This window comes from Lepidothrix coronata, unplaced genomic scaffold (assembly GCF_001604755.1).
Source record: "Lepidothrix coronata isolate B3197 unplaced genomic scaffold, Lepidothrix_coronata-1.0 Scaffold62, whole genome shotgun sequence".
Taxonomy (NCBI): domain Eukaryota; kingdom Metazoa; phylum Chordata; class Aves; order Passeriformes; family Pipridae; genus Lepidothrix; species Lepidothrix coronata.
In genome coordinates this window covers 3,284,358-3,306,499 of record NW_016690242.1, presented here as the reverse complement: position 1 = coordinate 3,306,499, position 22,142 = coordinate 3,284,358, and the positions used below count along the sequence as shown (strand labels likewise).

The following is a 22,142-nucleotide window of genomic DNA, read 5'->3' as shown; positions in this document are numbered from 1 at the left end:
AAGTCCAGAATGGAAAAAGCAACACAAGTGAAATGTCTCTCGATGCCTACAAATACCTAAATTCAAGTTCAATTATAGAAGAAGGAGGGGAAAAGTAAAGAGCACGTTTTTTCTCAGGCTTCAGAGCCAAGATCTGTATGTTTTTGAAGTCATCCTGCAAGGAAGAAAAGAAAAGGCTGAAGCTTACTGTGACCTAAATAAAGAGAAAGAAATAGGTGCTTGTGATCAAAGGGTTGAATGATGCATATACACATCTCCCTAAATAATAGAGTCATTGGGAGAAATGACATGTCATTATTCCTCTGAAATAAAGCAAATTACCTGTTCTGAAAAGAGGAATTAATCTGTTTTTATACAGTGAAGAATAATGCCACATTATTTCTTCTAAAATTAGCAGCTGACAAGCTGAGACTTCACTGCATATAGCATCTGGCTTTCTGGCACCACATGCACTTACCGGAGTGAACCCTTCCTTTACCAGTTTTATAAGGTTTGGTGGGCAATAGCCATTACTACAAAAGCCTACATCCACTGAGCTCCAGAAAAGCAGTAGGTTTAAAGTATCTCAGAGTTTCTTTCTTTTTCTCTGGAGAAGCAATGTGCAGAAAACTTGATACTGACATTTCAAAAAAGCTAAAGAACTTTGAATGGACTCTCAAAATCCTCTTTCACCCATCTTCCCAACCAGCTGTACCTTTCATTAGTTGTTTTCCAAACAAGAAGCAAGCATATGACATTCTCATCCTAAAATTCCGCATTTTGACATTTCCAGTATTCAAGGCAGGTAGAGAAAGAGTGAATTCTGAAAGCTGAAGTCAGACTCATCTAAGTAAATAAGAAGTTTCTTATTTTCTATTCTCAAACTCTAAGGCTTCAGATGCTGAATAACTGAGCCCATAACCATAGTAATGGCCTTGCAATTTATCTTGTAAAGATAATGGCTATATTTTATCACATGAATGCATAGAAACAGTGTAGAGACTTCTCAAAACTGCTTTCCCAAGGAATTCCCCTCTGTTTGCTGTTGATGTTTAGAGTAACAGTATGAAGGGCTCAACATTTATAAAGAGGCTTGGGAAATTGAAAACATGAGAATTCATTTCCATCAGACCCGGGAGACCAAAATCACAGTGCTTATTTACCCCCTAGACAGTTTCCAACTAAATACTCTTTCAATGGAACCAAACTTTCCTGACTCTCTTTCACTGATGCACAGCCATACTCGCATCCAAGTTCTGTGCCGAAAATTCCCTAGCAGCAGATTTGAAAGGAAATATGTTAGACTTTCTCTCCATCATGCATCTGAGTGAAGTGATTGGGTGATATTTTCCCTGTGTTTAAGTATGTAAAAAACCTCACTATTGTTGGTGCTTTTCCTTGGCTGTAATGACACTGAAAATATAGAAGATAACAAATCCAGTCGCCAAAACCACATATCCCCATTTGATCTCTTCCATCAGAGTTTTGGCCTAGGCAGTTTAAAGTCCATGACTTCTTATGTTTGCACTTATCTTTCATACATATGAGGAATAAGTGAGCTTCCTTTGTGCTGGTAGGACCAAGACAAATGACACTGCTTTCTCTGCTTACTGTCCTGACTGCCAGGCTCCACTGTATCACGCTGCTGTTTGGGTTTTTTTTAACTTGAAGGGTAGGAGATTGTCCTCTTGTCTAGCCAAGAAAAGGATTTTGTAACAGTTGAAGAGCTCCTTGACAAAAAAAAAGCAAGAAGATCTTACTGGAAAAAGATGCTTCCTCAAGAAAGTTGGTCTGTTCAGAAAGGCAGGTCAGCTAGTGAGTGCTGGAGTTGGAACTCTGAGGGAGGCAAACACATCAAAGCCAAGTCTTAAATTCCCCACATCCATAGGTTCTTCCATTGGATAAAAGCCCTGTGTCAGCGAGGAAAGGCACCCTTTCTATCTGACCTAAAGACAACTCCATGATAATGATCCAGGGTTGAGCACCAAGGACTCAGGGGCAATCCCCATCTTCTCAAAGCTTCAGCAGCCAGCAGAGAGACAAGGAGAGATGAGCTGGATTGAGGCTGGATTGATTCTGAGACAGCCTCTCCTTATGAGCAGGAAAAGCTCTCTGGACATGATGATCAGTGAGTATCATCCAAGCAACAGGGTTGTCTATGTTTGAAGGACTATTTAAGTTCACAGATAACCAGGGTAAACTTGTGGTCCAGGAAAGGAGAATCTCAGAATCTGGTTCAGTAGTTTCCATTTCTGATTCCTAAGGCAGACCTGGTAACCCAATTGCAGAAAAAAAAAGCTGGCTATGTTTATCACTCTATCTTTCCTGACAGTAAATTATATTTAAAGAGATTTACCACCAGTACCACTTTCTGAACCTACTTGAGTATTCTTCTTCTCTGCACGGAACCTGGTGAAACTTTTCTTGGTCCTTCATTGTTAACAGCAAAAATTACAGTCAGGACTGTCATCAGTTTTTCTTCTTCTACCTGCTTTGTAATAGCGTGTAGATCACAGGCTAAGGCACAGTTTTGAATTCAATTTAAATGGTACCATACTGACCTGCAATCAGCATTTTGCAGTACAAAACTGGCAAGTGTGTAATCTATGGAACAGATAGATCATCACTTCCCTACCTACTCCATGTATTTATTTATCAACAGGAAAGCCAAACAGCTAACAAACACCTCCAGGAGGACATATTTCAGCATGATGTCACCAGGGGGAAAGTAAGACCATCCATATCAAAGTATGCAAACCTCATTTTTCAGTACATGGAGATAAGCTACAGCTTCTCCTAAGCTCACCTATGGCAGGGGGACACTGACCAAACAACTGAGGGCAACTTTCCAAGACTGCCTCTTTGCAAAGCATGGAATGAATAACTTCCTTGAGAAAGCAAAAAAACCTGAATAAAGCACTATTTTAATTATATTCATAATTATTTATTTGAAAATATGTTCCCATTAAACTGCTATCTAAGCACAACCTATTGTAAGTCAGAAGCAGTTTGGTTCCACCTGCATTTAAAGTCATTATTATAATTATTTTCACCAGAACAGCCATTAATCTCATAAACAATACCTGGCTTGCAGAAAATACATGATAAACAGCTACATTATGATTTGATATTAGTTTTGTTGCATTCTTCAACTCTCACTCAAATACTAACTTCCTATGAAAATGTTTTTTGAGAAAAAAATATCTTACCTTCAGATTGATGTGTGGCAAGAGGTGTCTGTGTCTCCTTGGAGTATGATACCACCTCCCGAGGTAAGAAATCAACCTGGGTAATCTTTGACACCCCTAGTTTGTGCAGTCTGCGTCTAAGGTGGAATACATGACATCAAAAGGTTAGTCACATTAAATGTAAATCAGCAGCAGGAACAAAAGTGTTTGCTTTTATGAACAGAATAAAAAAATACTTTGGTGTTTGTTAAGATGAAACACAATACAGTATGCATGAGAAGTACCTAATTGCAGTGAACAAAATTAACCTGAGAACCATTTGCCATAATAAAGTACAGTTACTGAACCTCTAGATCATGCTGCTGAGAGGGACTGTAAAAGGGAGTGAGAAATGACCTGCTTGCAGCCTTCTTAGCATGCAACAAAATTCTCTTTCATGCCATCATTACTACAACGTTCTGCCTGCTCAAAAGAGTTCATCCTCAACCTGGGAAACACAATAATGGAAAGGGCACAGTAGGTGTAAACCACACCAGATTAGGACTGTCAGATGTTCAGCTGAGAGCAATAATAGAGCTTTTAATTGGCAAGTTGGGTGATTTCCATAAAGGAGATTCTCCCTTCCACAGGAGTCATTACTACTGGAATTGATGTAGGTTTATGATTAATAAAGTCCTAATTCAAGGGCTGAAGGAGAGCTAAAACACAACTGGAACAGGGCAAGAATAGCCTTCTTTTTTGACTACTTCCCTTACTCTAAATAAATCATATGAAATAAATCAGTGGAGCCAACTGTAAGTGGGTAAGGGAAAGAGAAGAGAGACAGCTGAACATGGCCATGAATACTTTGTCGTACACAGTTCATTCAACAGTGTGTGTGTGTGTGTGGAAAATAAGTTTATTTCCTGAATATTATTTTTCTGTTTGCAGGAAGTGAAGAATATACAAATGATTACTTGCAAGTGTTTGGAAAATATGTCAATTTTCAGCAGAGAAAGAATGAAAGCATAATAAACAAATCAATTGAGTAAGTCCAGTTGCCTAAATCCGCAAGTGTGAGCACGTTTGTGCATTTATGGGAAATAAATTCAATGTTTCTCAACTGTCCTGTTATTAGAGAGAACACCTTTGAAAAGCAGAAAATTCATGCACATTAGCCATATCCTCTTCATTTTCCAGACTGTCAGAAGAACAGAAGTCAAAGGGATTTTTATCTTATTAATTTACAATGGTGTCGGTATTCAATTAAGATTGATACCTGAAAGGAAATTGAAGTCTCAAAAAGAAATTGTCATCATTGGATAACACCTACTGAACTTTTCAGGTGGTTAACGCTACATCAGCTATGTATTTTTCTGTTCTATCTTACTGGCTGAGTTGTTATTAAGCTGAATGCAATTAGATTCATCAGTACCAATCAGCTGTATCGCGTAAAAAACCACTAGAGCAGAAACAGTTGTTATGGCTCTGAGCTCTTTACAAAGATGAAAAATTAACAAGTCTCCCTCCTTACAACCATCTGTGACTTTGCCAATGTGAACAATTGTCAGAAAATTTTACAGAAAAACTTCTACCTTGTTACTGGGGGCAGAAAAGCTTCTTAAGGTAACAGAAGTTTTAGTAGTTTTACATTTTTGTAGCTGCTTTAACTGAGGGTCTGTGTGAATTCAAGCTTTAATAAATATGAGCAGTATCTGATGTCTTTTTCCCTTCTTTAACACCAGATGTGCAATCTAACTTGGTCAGTTAGACTTTCCTATGTAACCAGTCCCCTGCTGCCCCAGGCTACTCTTTCCATTTACCGAGAATCTTAAGCCTCCTGCATTGAAAGTCTCTTGACAGTGGTCTTGGTTAAGTGTAATCCCTAAATAATTATGTGTCTAATCTAGACCTAATTAGAACCTCACGTAATTCTAACAACAGTTTCACATGAGGTCATTCTGTATCTCCTCACATGAGGAGGGGGAGCAGCTAGCTGGATTAAACAGCTGGTTGGTTTAATCTCTTTGTACCCTGCTATCCAAGAAGTGAGCTAAATCCCAGAGCACTGTGCTGACAAGGCGTGTGGAATTTTTCACCTAAAGCATTTACAGTTCAGACATTGCTGCTGCCTGTACAAATGCCTTGTGCCACCCATAGTGTAGTAATTACTGGTGAAGATAGGGAAGTCCTTCTTCATCTGAAGTAACATGATCTCCTGATTATTTTTTGCCCCTGTAAAGCAACCCGTAATTGTTCTTGTGTAACTAAAAGTTGGCCTAGCCAAGCACTTGGAGACAATTGGTGCATCCTTTCAGTATCTGGACTCTATCAAATATGAACTGTAACGTTCTAGTCTCTAGTTCTTTTTAGGGCAACACTAAACTGTCTATTGTTTTCTTATCCCCATTTTTCATCGAAGCTGCTCATAATTCTTATATATTACCTGAATATTCATCTTAGAGAGCACTTAAGCTTTGAAGGGTTCCTTTCAAAACTGCCAATAGGATGTGAGTAGAAGGACAGTAACTAAAGTCCACCCAATAAAATTGGTTCCTCTGTCTATAGGTACCAGAAGAAAGATTATCTGCTAGAAGTGTTTTGCTGCACATGTCATGTATTTGCTGACTGCAGAATTTCTTTTGCATTGGATTTTGGATTTTTTTTATCTAGTCTTATGACACTAGAGGAAAGTTTAACTCTGCTTTGGTTTTGAAGACATTTTTCTTTCAAAGGGGCAGAACCTCCATTAAAGTATATACCTATGGATTTGCTCTTTGGCATGCTTCTTTCTTGCCTTTGCACTCACTGCTCATAAATGATTGAAGTCTCATAGCTATATACAGGGTTATCTTTTCATGAGTCAAATAAAGGGACTTGCCTTGCACAACTCTTTGATGAACCTTGCTCCTAGGTGTGCTCATCTTTTAACCCAAACTTCTGTGAAAAAAACCAGCTGAGATTCCTAAAGGGTTTCTGTATTTTAAAACAGCTCAAAAAACTTTACCTTTTGTACCTTTTGGTACAGTTCAGGTAAAGTTGTAGAAGCTGGACCTATTTGAAGCCACAATCACGTGAAGACTGTAAACATTCCTAGCACTTCTGGATATGGAGAACCTGTTTGGAATATCCTTTCTGGATATTCTCCTTCTGATCTTTCCTGGTGAATAGCCGTAACATCCCTAACTGCAGCTGGGAGCACTGTCAATCAGCAGTTAAAGGAAATTGTTGGTTTTCTTATAGAATGTTGAATGAACTAGCATACAAACTAGTAAAAGCACAAGACACTTGCCTGGACACTCAGACAGGAAAGCCTGTAAGTTCATAGGTAGAGCAAATTTTTCGAGACAGTGATTTGGTTTTGCCTATGACTCAAGCTCTGAAGAACTTGAAGTACTGCTACCTATGCTTTTAGAGGAACAGTTTATCCTGAATATATCTCTGCAGGTAACCATTTCTAAATTATTTAAATTAATGATTTTTTTTCACATGCTTGGGGTAAAGAAGTTCCATCCCAAACTAGAAAATATTTTTTTTAGCTCTAGTACAATTTAAAAAAAATCTTGATTGGCCTGAACTCAACTAAGATGGCAATTACTCTTGTGTTATGATCATATTTAAGTGCACAATTATAAGCACATACACAACGCCTAATGAAAACCAGGAAATTGTTACTGCATGTGGAAACAGCATAACTATAGCAGACAGAAAGGAGGGGGCAAAGTACCTTGCAAATGATTCAGAGAGAACAGTCTGAATCAACAGGTACAAACAAGATCAATGTAACTGTACATGCATATATGTGCCACAATAATAACATTTCATCTATAATGAAATAGTTATTTGTATTGTGTTTCAGGCAACAGAAACAGCAACTTATCTTTTCATGAGATTATTTAAATAGTTGGGGTTTTTTTTCTACAACAATGGCTTTGCTGAGGCTTCTTATCTATGAAACTAAAAAAAGAAAACTTAAACTATGGTCTTTTTGAGTCGACAAAGCAAATAAAAATCACACACACAACCAGCTCAACTAGGAAGCATTTTCAACATAATTCTTGCAAAGAAATAACTTATAACAAAAAGAGCTGACATATACCCAAGTTCAGAGTCAGACTGGAGTTGCAGCACTGAGGGGTCTGTGTCCCATTGCAAGGTCCTAGGGTGGTAATCAGCCGTGCAGCACGAAGGGGAGGGAAAAAAAAGAACACATAAAATTAACAGAAAGGATGAACAAAACCCTATCTCATTAGTTACATGGTCTATGTAGTACATTCAACTTCCAAGTGCAAGCAACAGCCACCATATGTCAAACAAGGTTTGTATGTCAAACTGTGACAGGGCAGGCAACTTCTTAAAATTAAATATTATTGGTAAAAAAAGGGAAGAAGCTGGATTTCCTGTCAGATATTGATTAATTAAACATGGAGTCGGGTTTTTTTCCTTTTTCTGAAAGATTTCTAATTCTTTAACTATGGTTGATGCAATCACAATAACCTGTAAAATCTGCAGGCACAATTTATTTATGTTTTTTTGATAAGGTAGACTGAGCACTTGCCATGAACTCCACTGAAGAGTCTATCCCTTCACAAACCCCTGACATGGACAGTCATTCATCTTGTGCAACAGTGCTCTGGGCATGAATGTCACATAATGCATATGACAACAAATGGAACATTGAACAGCAGCTCTGACATACTCTGGGGGCATCTGGGACAAACAAACAAATTCTTCTTCTTTTCCTCCAGATAAAATTCCTGGGGAAGATGGGAATGATACATCTGGGAAAATCAGATCTACGACAGTCTCTTAATGGATTGCTGTCATATGAGGCTGTCACCAATTGTACGAATGCTAAAAGATGTGATCTGAAGACGTTGCTCCCTGCACTGCAGTGCAACTTGCCCTACTACCAGCTCTAAAGCACTTTGCAAACACTCACAGAGCCTTTCCAGAATCCTATAAAATACTTGTAATCCTCCAATTTAGAAATGCAAAAATTGACATATCGAGGCCAACATTTTCAAAGTGCCTGCTCATTCCCTGGCTCCTAATTTTATTTAGTTTTTTCACCCTCAGGAAGCCACATTTTATATGCAAGAAAACTGCCAGAATCCATGACAGAATCAGGAACACACGTTTGGCTCCTGAGCACCTTTTCCTGTAGTATGAACACTAGATTATGCACTGCTCTCATTAGCAAAGTCCTCCTTCACTAAAGCAGGCGAATCATGCAAACACACTGGATAATGACAGCTGACAAAATTAAAAGCTCCTCTCATTTCTTCTGAATGCAAATTTTGAGGATACAAAGAACATAATATTACCAGGTTCAGCCAAAAACAGCCATATAACCAGCCATGCTCCATTTACGTAAGCCTTTCTGCAACAACAGCAACCTCTGCCAATGAAGCACTCATATAAACTAAGAAGTTATTGAAATAGGTTAGAAATAGATCTCTTAAAGCCAAATAATTATTCTACCTCCTATTCTTAGTAAGCTCACCCATTCTATTACCAGTGTTAACTCACTCTCTGGAGAGACAGACAAGGGCATATGTTGCACTCTGTGATGTCAGAGTGAAAGAGAAGCAATCTCAACATCCTTTGCATAGAAACAGAATGAAAAACTGTAATGCAAAGCTGCTTTCTCATGCAGCATAAGGGCACTTATTTCCCTCAACTTCTTATGATCCATAGTGATGTCTATTGGGATAAAAGACTTCCCATTGATAGAGAAAGACTTCTCCAAAACGAAACTGTATTACAAAAGGTTCAGAGACAAAGAAATACAACAATAAAGAACAGATTTTTTCCTTGTAACTTGACTGCAGTGCAACTACAGTGGAAAGTGGACATAAGACCTGAATGCCTGATGCAAGGCAAAGGCATCAGTGACTAACGAATTATAGATCCTCTAAAAAATGCTATCTGTGCGAAGATTACACTTGTAACATCACCAAGGTTGGTAGCATACCAATCACTTACTTGATATGTAAGTGCCTGTTTCTAATCTTATTGCTGCCTAGGGGCTACTTATACATGCATATCCAGGTTTTCCAAACACTTAAAAGAAAATATATGTAACTCATTTCAATTTCTTCCCCCCAACATTCACTTTCAAACCTACAAAATTTCCCAAGGAAAAAAGGCCATTTCATCAGAAGGAACTCCATTATCATTTGATTAAAACAAGAGCTTGCAACAGGTCTCGAAAGAGGTGTAGTCTCTACATTTCACCTCTAAGAATCCATCCAGGTCACAAGAGAGTGCCCGTTTACCTGGTACCTAGATGAATGCCTAAACAAAATAAATTTAGAGATCTCCCACACTCAAGACAGCACTCAAATCCCAAAAACATGAGAACAGTAACACCTATGGTTTGTGCCATCATTTCTTCCATGCAGACATATAGTAGAGACATGTTCTTCCCTTAAGTGCTTCATTATCTGGATTCTGACATAGAGCCTTCACCACTCTTGACACTTTTAATAGCAATTCTCCTTGACTCCTGATTATACCTGTTTTCAACAGTTTTAGTGCATCTGCAAAACACTTCCTAAATTTGTGCTCCAAATGGTAACTGTTCTCTCTGCATCACTGTGTGCATACTTGCAAAGTCTTGAGAAGTAGATAAGAAAGCAATCTGCTGAGTTGTCCTCTCAAGCTTGGCTGAGCAATGTTATTGCAGAAAATGAGGCTGCAGGTAGCAGACCTTCAGGTTTCCGGTCTCTTGCCCTAAGAGAGAGAACACAAGTGGCTACACCCACACAGTGAAGGCTGGAGAGCACAGGGAGTGACTCTGTGTTTCAAGGAACAATATTGATTTGTTCTTTGCATCTTCCTAGCACGTAAAGGAAGTCTGCAGACCAAAATGAAAGTGAGTGAACAGTAAAGATGTAATCTGGATCTGCAATTTAGCCAGTTTCCATGGCAATAACATCAAAAAAGAAATAGATTCTTTGAGGATTAGCAAACCAAAGATAATGTTGAGTAACCTGTGCAGTCATCCAGACTAGAAAATTAAAGCTAATCTGTTTGTGATGAGCAGACATAGCATATGACATTCCTTGATCATATGAATGAGCATCGTAATTATGCCTATTCTCCCATGGACAGTTCTCAGTTGGGATTGTGAAATGGCATTAGATTTCAGCAAAAAAGTTGTTGCCAATCTTTTGCAAATCTAGTGCATGAGTTCTTCCTCTAAAGACTTTATCACAAGGAAAAGGATTAGGTGCTGGTTCCTCTTCTTTCTTTCTTCTTCATAAGAGAAAACTGAAAAAGCTTTGGGACTTCAAGTCATGCAAAGACAGAGGTAGAGAGGGTAACATCACAGACCCTGAAGACAAGTACATGACCTAGGAGAGCGGCTTGGTCAGCAGTCAGGCAGAGGTGCTCCCACTGCGGACCCTTTCAGAGAGCACAAGTTGGTCAAATTTTCCCTGAATGTATTCAATGGATTTTGGCACAGATATATGTAGAAGAGATCAAAAACATTTTACCTGAACATTTTAATGGGAACAAGCAGGTAAAAGTAGTGCTCCCTTGCAGACTGTAGTCCTTCCATGAATCTCCTGCAGATTCCTCCCATGGGTGAAATGAGTGACACCAGCAATGGGAAGGGGCCGAGGAAATTCACTGAGCAGCACAGTCAGGACTAAGCCAGATCGACCCATTTCCACCACCCAGACAGCACGGACACTTTCCTAATCAGAACTACCCAACATTGTTTCAGAACTCATTGCTGTATCAGTCTCCCACACAGTTGCAAACAGTAGCCCTGTGTTGGGGTTTAAGCACCCTGTTATCCATCTTTTTACAAGTTCAGTGCACAACAGCTGCCCGTGGCTGACTGTAGGATAAAAAGCTGCAAGTATTACCAAATAACTGGTTGTTCTAAATCAGTACAAAGGGAATGAGGGCTTTTAGATGTTGCACTAAGAAGACAACGTACGAGTGTTATTATCTTCTCTGTAAACTGATTTGCTTTCACTCTCTTCCTTTAGATAGGCTTATTTTAGTATTCTGTATTTTCTCTGTGTTCTTACCTCAGTAATCTATTTTTTTTCTCAAGTTCAGGAGAGTATTAATGCTGGTGCTGTTTCAGCTTAGTACTAAAAAAGTACCAGATAATTTTGATACATCTTCTTTTTCATCCGTTGGTGGGGGTAGAAAGAAACCAACAGAAGCAAGAAACTCAGGTGTAATACATTTACTAAAGGATTGGATGGTTGTAGAAGGTGGGTAGCCATGATCTGAGCCACGAGGAGGCAGGGGGCCAGTGAGCCCCTCTGGGGGGCTCATCTTTTCACATGAGGTGAAAAAGATATCAAGTCCATACCATCACTAAACCCTCTCACAAGGGTGAACTGTGGGAGGGAGGGGCTTGAACTTAAAAATTAGATTCTTGGGAGTTTCAAACCACCACAATGGTAAAGCAACTTATTACATTTATCTATTCTGAATTCATGTCCAAAGCATTAGAAAGATATTCAGAACACTGTTCTAAGAGAAGAAAGACCATTGCAAAATTTAAGGTGGGAGGTAAACAGAATTTGAACAGAACCACTCCCTTTTCTGTACTATTATTACTGTGGAAGAACAGGCACTCTGCCATATGTTATAACGCTCTGTGTAACCTTACTTCCAGAAGATTTTATTCTGATTGTATAATGTCAATTATGTAGATTAAAAATGTGGAAAAGATTAAAATAAATAAAGACATAATAAAACATTTGAAACCTTTTGAAAACTTCCCAACTTTGGAATGCATTAATGAAGCACAGAGTCTGACATCTAAAACAGCCTGGAATCCATGAGAACTTCTCAGCTGTTTTAAGCAACTTTGGGTCTGGCCTCAGCTGTAGTATATGAAACACGTAAGGCATCAGTGACAATACATAAACTTATTAAATCACCATCATAAAATGATATTTAATATCTGGAATCAGTGATATCACATAGAACTTGGCTCTGGTTAAGTGCCCCAAGCCAACACTTTTCATTCAAATAGTGAGCAACATACTGACAGCTTAGTTCTGACTCTGCTTCCCTGTAGCCAAAATCAAAGCCTCCCTCATCTGTTGCTGATGCTGCAGAACATGTGTTCTGCATGACTTCTTTTCTCCTCCCACTCCCCTTTCCCAGGTCAAGAGTAACCAGGTCTGAAAATTCACACTTTTGATAAACAGACTACTCACAGGAATAAAAGCAAACTTTGCTTTCCCAGGGGGCCTCTTGAAGGGCAGAAATCTCTTTGCAGCATCGCAAATCACACCTTCAAGCAGAACTGAAGGAAAGTAAAACACCATATTCTGGCATCTCCTGTCACCAAGAGCTGTTGTGCTCTACAGACCAGGAGAAAACTGCGCTGACAGTGTACTGAGTCCCAAGGTATCTGCTGAATTGAGATATTCATATGTGTCTCTAATGAAACAACATTAGACCTGACAGGTCCCAAACCAAGCATCTCCCCTTGCAGTAACAACAGCGTCCTGAAATGACCCTTTGTGGGGGAAATAGCAAAGGCCTCCTAACCCTAAAATACAGTGACAGACTGTGCCATGACTCCACAGATTAAGCTGTGCTAGGGTTTTCAGAGACCAAAAGCAAATCCCATTAAGCAGAGCAGAGGCTGTCACTAAACCGAAGCAAAGAGACCAGAAATGAAGGTGGGATTCTCCCACAGCATATGGAGTCACCCACAGCACATGAAGTCTCAAGGCACCTTCGCTTACCAAAGGAATGCTTCTAAAAGGATGAGAAAGTGACTAATCCCATTCTCCCCATCTGCGGTAGTAGGGGGTCTCGGTGTTCCAGTAGGTATTTATGCTATCTTCAGGCACCTAAATGAAGTGCTCCACCAGTAAACGTCACTGTGAGCTCTTTGCATGCAAGCAGAAAGATAGGAGATTGCTCCATGCAGCTGTTCCAGGTCCCCAACTTAGACTCCAGTTATGAGTAGGTTTTAGAGGTGGTTGTCCACAAAGAATTTGGCAGCTACAGCCAACTAACTTGTGTGGGTGACTTGGGAGTGTGAGTAAAGAAGAGGTAGACAGACTCTTCTTCTTGTTGGTGCCCAGTGACGGGACAAGAGGCAATGAACAAAAATTGAGAAAAGGAAATTCCACTTAAGAAAAAACATCATTACTATGAGGGTAGTCAAACACTTGAAGAGGTTAACCAGGGAGTTTGTGGAGTCTCCATCTTTCAAAGCCCAACTGGGCACAGTGTGAGCGACCTGCTCTAGGTAACCCTGCTCTGAACAGGGGGGATTGACCAGATGATCTCCAGAGGTGCCCTCTCACCTTGATTGTGTGATTCTGAGCTCTCCCTTCCATCTCCCTGCCAGGTCCTGCTGAAGAGCCAAGGGGCTGTCTGCACTGACGGGAGAGCTACTTGAGAGCCCACAGGCTTCAATCTGCTTCATGCTCTCTTTCCTTCTAACTTCAAATGCAACTAGCAAAAGAAGTGAACTAGAAAAAAAAGCTAACCAAAAAAGCACAAGACTGCAGAGAATAACACGATTCTTGCTTTTGACTTTGACATATTTAAAATTGACTTTGATATTTAAAATTACAATTTTAATCCTGGATTACAGTTTCCAACAGATTGAGAGTTGCTTACATTAAGTACTGTGCACCTGTACACAGATAACATACTGAAAACCAGATTCCACCCAACTCATATAATCTTAAAAATACTTGATGCAACAATTGTAAGATATGAGACCTATTTTAAAATCACCAACAGAATAAAATATTAAGATGTGTTTGAACACATTTTTTCAATACAATAGCAAATATTGTCACAAAATTACAATCCAGTATTATTTGCAATTTCAACATGTCATCTATCATGTATCTAGCCTTCTTTCTTTTTTTTTTTTAAATGTCTGAATATTGTCAGAATGAATTTAAGGCTGCCTAAATATTTAGCTAAAATTTTAAAGTTCTGCCTACTTTGTTGTGTCAATTTCTCCAAAGTTCCTAATTTGCTGCTGATTAAATAGATCTGAACTAAGAAACTGCTGATGAGAAATTACTGCAGATGTTTAAAAATATATGTGTGTATAGATAAACTATTTGTTTTTATTTCTTTCCCTCTATATTTTTATAATATTTTCTCCACTATAGTTTTCACTTTCTGATATTTTCCGTACATTTAAAATGTATCTCCAAAACAAAGTACATCAAAAAAAGGATATTCAAAGCTACTACTCAGAGATGGAAAAGTACCACTTGCCTCAACAGATACTTTGCATTTAAGCCACTATTCTGCTGCCATCTGTGCTCTGTTTTGCAGATCTGTTCCACTTTGAAAGGATTGGCAAAAAGAAAATACCTTCCTTGTGCTACTTGTTTTCTGAGGCACATTATAAGCAAGATGGCCATCAGCAGTTAGGGAGGATTTGTGCCGCTCAACAAGACACTCACTTGTGCTTGTAGAGCAGAAGTCTGCTCTGACTTCCCTGTGCCTTCTTGTGTTCAGAGCAGGACTGCTAATCATAAAATAAAATGCCATAATACATTTTGAGAGCAAGGAGTTTGGCACCACTATTGGAGCACAGTCAGAGGCTTGAATTTGCATTAACACTTCCAAGCAGGCTGACACCTCTGACTTCCAGTTTTCACCAATAAAAAGAGCAACTCTGATCTCCCTGAGAGCACAGTGCTATCTTTCAGCTGCCTGGCAAACATAACAGCCCTTCTCAGAATGGCATGAGTTTAAAATACTCTATGTACTTATTTTTTAGGCATATTTGTGAAAAATTATGGACAAATAATATTTAAAACACAAGTATATTTCAAAATTCTTTTTAAATCAAGGCTATGCTGCTGAATGGATTTAATAGTTTTCAAAAACCACTTGACTCTTAAATCAGAATGAACAATTGTAAGAACAGGACCAACACCTTGCTGATTCCCATTTCACAGAATTCCACTAACTAAATCAGCAGTTAAATTCATCCAATCTGCTGAATTTATCTGCTATATTTGAAGTCTTTCCTTTGATTCAGGTCTACATTAAAGAATATAGTCTCCTGGCAATGTAATGAACCTTGTCATTCTCACAATTTATATGCTATACCTACATAAATCTTAGTCTGTAAATTTATGCTGGTTTATTAGGAGGGTCACTGCGAGCAGCAGGCTGGATCTGCAAGGACAGAAGGTCAAACAGTCAGAACTGACACAGATTTACTCTAAGTGCCAGATATCATGAACGGTCATTTTGAAAGTGCAGTAATAAAAAACACGTTCAGGAGGGGGAAGGCACAAGTTGTTTTGCTCCTATAGAAAACCCCAAAAATTCTTTTTTAAAACACTATTTTCATCTTGGTTTTCATACCAAGAGTATATGCAACAAAACAGAACTCAAATGATCACAAATGTAAAGAAAGAACTTGGCAGGAGAAGTTCTCTATGCTCTCAGAGATGCTTGAAAGGAACCACTGCACTCACATTAGGACACTTTGATACAGATTACACGGATACGCATATAAGGAAAGTTTTCTTATAAACATCATGGGGCTTTGGGTNAATCTACATTTAGTAGTCAAATCTAGGAAAGGTAATTCATAACCTTTCAGTGGAGTCAAAGACGGTAACACAAGGGCTAGAACCTACAATTTTTAGGTCTGGTATTATTCAGCTGAAGAAGAAGGTGAAAGATGTCAGCAAATTTTCAATTTTCCTTCAGTACTAAAATCCAGTAACTACTAGCTGGAAGAAGAGCTAGTGTTTCCCTTCCTTTTACAATTCATTTTGCTCTAAAACCAGCAAAATCCTTCCAGAAGGGGATGAGATCTTTTTCCACAGCTACGGTTGGAAAAAGAGCTCACTGTGTGAGCTAACAAAAATTTTTTACATTAGCAGTCAAAACCTCAAAAGTTGTCATGACCCAATGATCCGACTTTTGTTAGACCAGCTCAGAAATTATTTTCTGAGTTTGAATTACTAAAGTAAATAAGTACAACTAAAATCTCTGGATCAAAATCACTTTTAAATGGAAAATTATTCATTTTTGTAAGTTCTGCTTATGAAAACTTTAATATGGAATGCTTAGACTGTTTTGAAACTCCTTGAAAAAGAAAAAAAAAAAGGGTGATTTATCAATATCTTGCCAGTGGCAGCAATTCCCATTTTACAGATTTGAAGAAAATTCCTAAAAATTGAGTTAACAAAATAGCTACTCATAGCCTCTTTTTATTTTTCCAGATAAAATTGTGAATGGGAATTTTCTAAGGGTCTTTTTAATAGGCTAGAGAAGGAGAATGCACAAACTGTACCACTCTATGTTAAACGGTTTAACATTGGAAGTGATCTTACTAAATTTAATTAAATCAAGAATAAATTCTGTGCAAGAGAACGGTTTAAGCTGAGCTAGCCTTAGCAAATAAGTTGTTTTGTTTTAAGAGGATTAGCGTTTTAGTCCCTAAAATCATCTGATTGTCTGACTAAATATATGATGATATGGTTAGAAATAACTAGAGAGAAGTAACTACAGCTGGGCTGATAACCTAAATGGTTAAGTGGGGCTTTATAAATTAATATTATATTTTCTGGATGCAGCTGGGGCTCAGGTTTCCAAGGCACTTTACGAAGCACCCTGGGAATGGCAATCTTCCCTTCTCCTTTAATTTACAGCATGGAGATGCTTGCTAATGAGAAAAATAATCAAAGATCTGGAGGACTGAACTCTATCCATCCTTTAGGAATGAAAGCATGAAAATCCTTAATGATGCCACAGGCTCACATGCTAAAAGGATTGCAGATGATTCTAATTAATATGGACCATTCTGACTTTGTAACTGGCACACACCGAAAAACACTCACTACTTTCTAGGTCAGATATACAGACACTTGAAAGCAACTGCCAAATATCAGTCCCTAAGGTGTCTGCTTCTGTTTATAGGCTAAAAAAAGAATTTAAAAAGTGGCAGGGAGAGGCTTTAGGGCTAAATATACATTGAATATAAAGGACTGTGGTTCTTCTTCTGCAGGGACAAAAGGAGTGAAAACAATATAAGAAAACTGCCATCCTCCAGCCTTGTATATTAATCTGTGCAGGGCAAGCCATGATGTGCAAACAACTTGACACAGCCACTCGTAATGTGCTCATGTAAGGAAGACTGGCCACCCATGTTACTGTCCTGTAAACGGGCTGATGTTGGGAAGTGTGAGAGATTTGCAGCATCGCTTTAGAAAGCGGCAGAGTTCCTAGGGCAAAGACAGCAGAGACAGCCAGAGTGACGCTCTCAGTGCTTTACAGATGCCATCGCCATTCGGCTCAAGAAGGCTTAAGGCATGATTTGGCCCCTAAGACTGTAAAATTAAACATGTGTGCCAAGAATGGGAAAAATTTAACAGCTGAGTGGTATTAATCTCTGTTTTACCATATAATGGCAAACACCCCATACCAAGCCCAATGCCACCAAAACAGAGTGGCAACGCCAGCATCCCACAGGCTATCCTGTTTATCTCTAGCCACCAAACAGACATTTCTCATGACTCTCCACTGTGAAAGACTACACAACAGTCCCTAGGGTTACAATCCTTCTTTTTCTGAATAAAACACCATTCAAGTGAAGTTTGCCATAAAGTAGTTATTTTCCCTCAGTCTTTCCTGTAGCTCCCTCAGAGTCTTTACATTGTTCTGTGCTTCCCTTTGGCTCAGCCCATTTATGAAATAAGTATGCCACTAAAGCACCCATTTAAAAGCCATTTTGTACATATAAATTGATTTTTTTAAAAAAACCCACCATACAGAAAATAATCCGCTACTAATAACTTACAGCTGCTACTCCTGAGGAAGTACAATACAGGCCCATTTGTCCTGGTGCAACTGAAGAAGGATCCCTGTCATTTCTGAACCTGGTAACACAATGAAATGCTGGTCGTGCAAAGCTGAGTGGCAGTAATGAAACAGCATCACTGCACAGAACCTGTCAAATGCATTTACTTAATGATAAAGCAGTTAAGCCCGAGGCAATATGATTTTGTTAATATCTATGAGAGATGTTTTCCACAAGATAGGAAATACGCTGCATGGACTGTAAAAGATTGCTTACTACAATAATCCAACATTTCTGTATAAATTAAATAGAGACCAAGATCCACCTTCTTCCTTTGCCTTCTTTTCTGTCTAATTAAACAGCAAACTAGGCATTTAAAAGGGAGAATGGCATTCTGATACCTTTCTTCAGCTTGTTGTTGTGTTATATTACTGTTCTAGGGAAGGAGCTGTTTAAAAACAAAACATTGAAAATAAAAGCTGAGTTACCAATTCTGATTTTTCAAGCAAAAAACCTAAAAAGCACAGAACTGAAAGACTTTGATGACATCTAGATGCACTCCTGAGACATCAGCAAACAAAAAATATCTTTCTGATTTAAAATAATATGTGGTAAGAACACACTGGAATAGAGATACCTTTTTGGTTTTTTTACTTGACTGATGGCAAGCAAGATTAAATACAAAATTGTAAAATAATGACATGCTTTGATTCACTTGGTGCACAGATGCTTTAGAGCTACCTCTTTTCTTTTGATTGTGCATCTGAGAAGTAGGAAGTGTTTGTGTAATCCTACATGAAGCAATGTAGGATTAACACAAGACTTGTGTGTTGTTTAGATGCTGCATTATAAAGCAGAACACCAAATAATTATAAAAAAGTGAGTAAATAACAAGCTGCACAGGAAAAGGACTGGAATTACATCTGTTTCTTCCTGCACTGAGCCAATACAAACTGAGGGTGAACATCAGCACAGTGAAAGAAAACATATCCTAGTGTTTTTCCTTTTATAACTAAATGGCTCAAAGTGGCCATGGTAGATGGCAGCAACTCAGAATCACAACTGATGAAAACATACATGAATGCAGACTAATACTGGAAGCAAACTTCAAAATAGAATAGGAGAGAAGAAGACATGCTCTCAACTCCAACAAGGACATCCAACCAAATATGACAGCTGCTACTATGTTCTCTGGAATACATCTGGGAACATTCAGAGGTCACAGTAACTGCAAGATGAACTGACAGAGTGGACAAAAAATTATGCCAAGAGCCATAGCCAAAGGCAATACTGCTCCTCAGAGAAAAGTCCTCCAGCATTACAGACAGCTGTTCTATTTCTAGGATTGCTAATGTAATGTATTTTAGGTAGAATTAGAAAACTAGTGATGATGAGACAATCAAGATTCCAGAGTGATCTAACTTCTCCAGCATATTACTGCTACAAAATCTCTTTGAGAAATCTAATTTCCCTTTATTTTTTTGTTTTCTTTGCTACCTAATGCTCAAACTCATTCTCACAGGAATTTTCATTAAATATTTACAGTTTCATCTAAAGAAGGACTGACCCTGCTTCACTGTAAGTGAACTTCATACACTGAAGGAAGCTAATCGATATCAGTGCATAAAACACATTTCAAAACCTGTGATATCAAACAAATGACAACATAATTCAGGTAAGAACTATTTAAACTAAGTATTACATAATGCCCTAATCCAAATAAGAACAATAATTACAGAGTGAGTAGCTGTAGCCAGACAAACCCAAACAATTCAATGGACTCTGAGAGAAATAGTACAAAATAATCCACCTTGCGCTATTTTACAGCAGATAAAATACCACATTGAATCAACCATCCTCTGAAAGAAGCCACCAGAAGATGAAAAGTGTTTCCTACGTCTTTGTCTTTATGGTAGCCCACAAAATAATCAGGTATCAGCAAAACACCCAAGTTAGAAAGCAAAAGAGCACAGATGAAACTGTTGCAGAAAGAAAGGCAACCATTAACCTTTACACGTCCAAGGCAGCTGAGCCTGGTGCAGTTCACTGAGGAGATGGCAGATGGGAAACTTCACACCCAGCCTAATGGGATTCTCATGTTCCTCAGTGCACAGTGGAAAGTGCTGCACGCAGGGCACTCCACTGCACGCACGCCCACACAATTCAGCTCAACAATAGATGGGACGCTACTGTGCAAACATACTGTAGGATGGTGAAGCTAGCTGGGAACATATAGCATGTTCCCAGCTAGGAACATACAGGAGCAGTGAAGGATACAGGGCAAAATGGGCCACACAGATAAATCACACCTTGGTCCACAAACTCCAAGTGTGCCATATGCCAGTGAACAGGGTGAACACAGGACAGGGTGAACACATGACAAGGTGCAAGTAATACAGGAATACATACCAACACAGGCTTGTATTAGCACTGAAATCTACCCAGCCACAGCAGCACATCCTTCCAGCACAGGTGTATTTCTGCTATCTAAAGTTGAGCTGACATGCAAAGCACATGTGCTTTGGCCCTACCTGTGCCAGGATATCCTTTCCAGGGAGCTGCTCAGCCCACAAGACCTGGTATTGAGCTGCCTGGCTTTGAGGCATTGTACAACGTTTGTCCTTGTACACTTCTTCAGATGACACAAATCTGGAGTTCATGGCTGAGAGTGCTATGAACATGAGATTTATGAATGCCTAAGGTATACCGAGTAGTAAAACATGCCTCTTTGTGGGCACTGTTTTATGATGGCTCTAATACAATATCTATTATCCTCTCTGGCATACTATGGTAGCAAAATTTCAGAGTATCCACTAGGGAGATGCATATAGTTATCATGAAGAAGTTCCATGTTAATAGTCCTGAAGAGGCAAATTTGTTTCACACCATGCTATGGCACAGGAGCTCTTGGCAAATGCCTTTACCTCAGCCCTTTTCTTCATATGTATTCCAGTCTACATTTCAGTTGTGCACATCTGTATAAGCTGACTATCAGCAATAGGACACTGGGAATCATCAAAATGCTTACAAAATACTAAACAAAGCAAAATACTTATCCTGAAAGAGCCAAGCATACTCTATTCCAAGGAGATCTTCATGGGATCCTGCAACATTGTCTTGTGGAAAATGAGTCATATCTGAATAACAGAAAGCCCTGTGAACCAACAACCCATGTATTCAGAGACAGGTCAGGCTATGATGTCATTTTCCTGTCCTATCTGTGTAGCACAAGAAACACAGGCATCAGAAAAATGAACTGCAATGTGCAAAGCAATGTGGAGATAGGCAAGTTGCTCTCTGAGCAACAGCTGGGCTCCAATGAATTGTTCAGTGCAGCCTGATAACTAAGAGCAGCACCAGAATCAAAGTATGACACACCTCTACCTATCCAGAAATGCTCCCCAAGACCACAAAAAAAATTAAAAAAATATTTGGCTCTCCTGTTCAACTGAAAGCATTCAGTCAGCAATTTCTAGAACTGTTACTCATCTAACATCTGCTTATTCTTACAGTTACTGTCATGGCTCAGAGGGAAGCTGGAATGCTGCTGAAACCTAGTGTTATGCCCTGTGAAAAGGTTATGACAAATAGCTAAATAGTACTAAACATAAAGCAGCAAAAAACCCCCACAGAAACCTGGGCTGTGCAAGACAGAAATGATTCCATAACTTAGTGCTATTACACAGTCCTCCTCATACCATCCCCTAAGAAGCTGAATGGCACCAGGGAAAAGACAACACTGCTCTGGCTATTGTGCTGGAGATAATGGACAATGGTCCTGCAGGACAGCAGCACTACTAGTCTATAGGTTGCATGGCAGAAGGGACCATTGTGACCATGCAGCTTTTCTTCCTGTGCAACAAAAGAGCTGCACGACTTTCATGAATGAGTTATTGTTTGACCTAGTATCTGCCTGTTTGTCAGGCAGATTATCCTGAATGAGCAACAGGCAGTGACAGAAGATCCAATAGAGTCTTTAGGTAAATTTGTCTTCATTCTTGAATTTCACAGAGTTTTTCTGGTTTTGCATTTGTCCAGTTTCAATATCAAACACATTGCTGCTCTTACACCTTGCCTTCCAGAGCTTGTTTCCTCCCCATATAACTATTACACTTGGTGAGCAAGTTACCAGTCAGTTTTTATCTTGCAAAGTAAGAGTGAGTGATGTCTCTGTCTCCAGGACTACAACTACATAA

The 22,142-nt window shown here is 39.0% G+C and overlaps 1 protein-coding gene across 17 annotated transcripts in view; it reads right to left on the bottom strand.

The window, feature by feature from the left end:
- The window catches only part of DYNC1I1 (dynein cytoplasmic 1 intermediate chain 1), a 186,766-nt gene that overhangs the window by 140,101 nt on the left and 24,523 nt on the right, over nt 1–22,142 (bottom strand). For 11 of the 17 annotated variants that reach the window (XM_017817660.1, XM_017817658.1, XM_017817659.1 and 8 more), the window contains 2 exons: nt 7,246–7,305; nt 3,189–3,304 (listed from right to left, as the gene is read on the bottom strand). In XM_017817660.1, coding sequence (XP_017673149.1) covers nt 3,189–3,304; nt 7,246–7,305 — 176 coding nt within the window. The remainder of the gene's footprint in view (nt 1–3,188; nt 3,305–7,245; nt 7,306–22,142) is intronic. The other 6 variants (XM_017817662.1, XM_017817665.1, XM_017817667.1 and 3 more) reach the window with 1 other exon arrangement.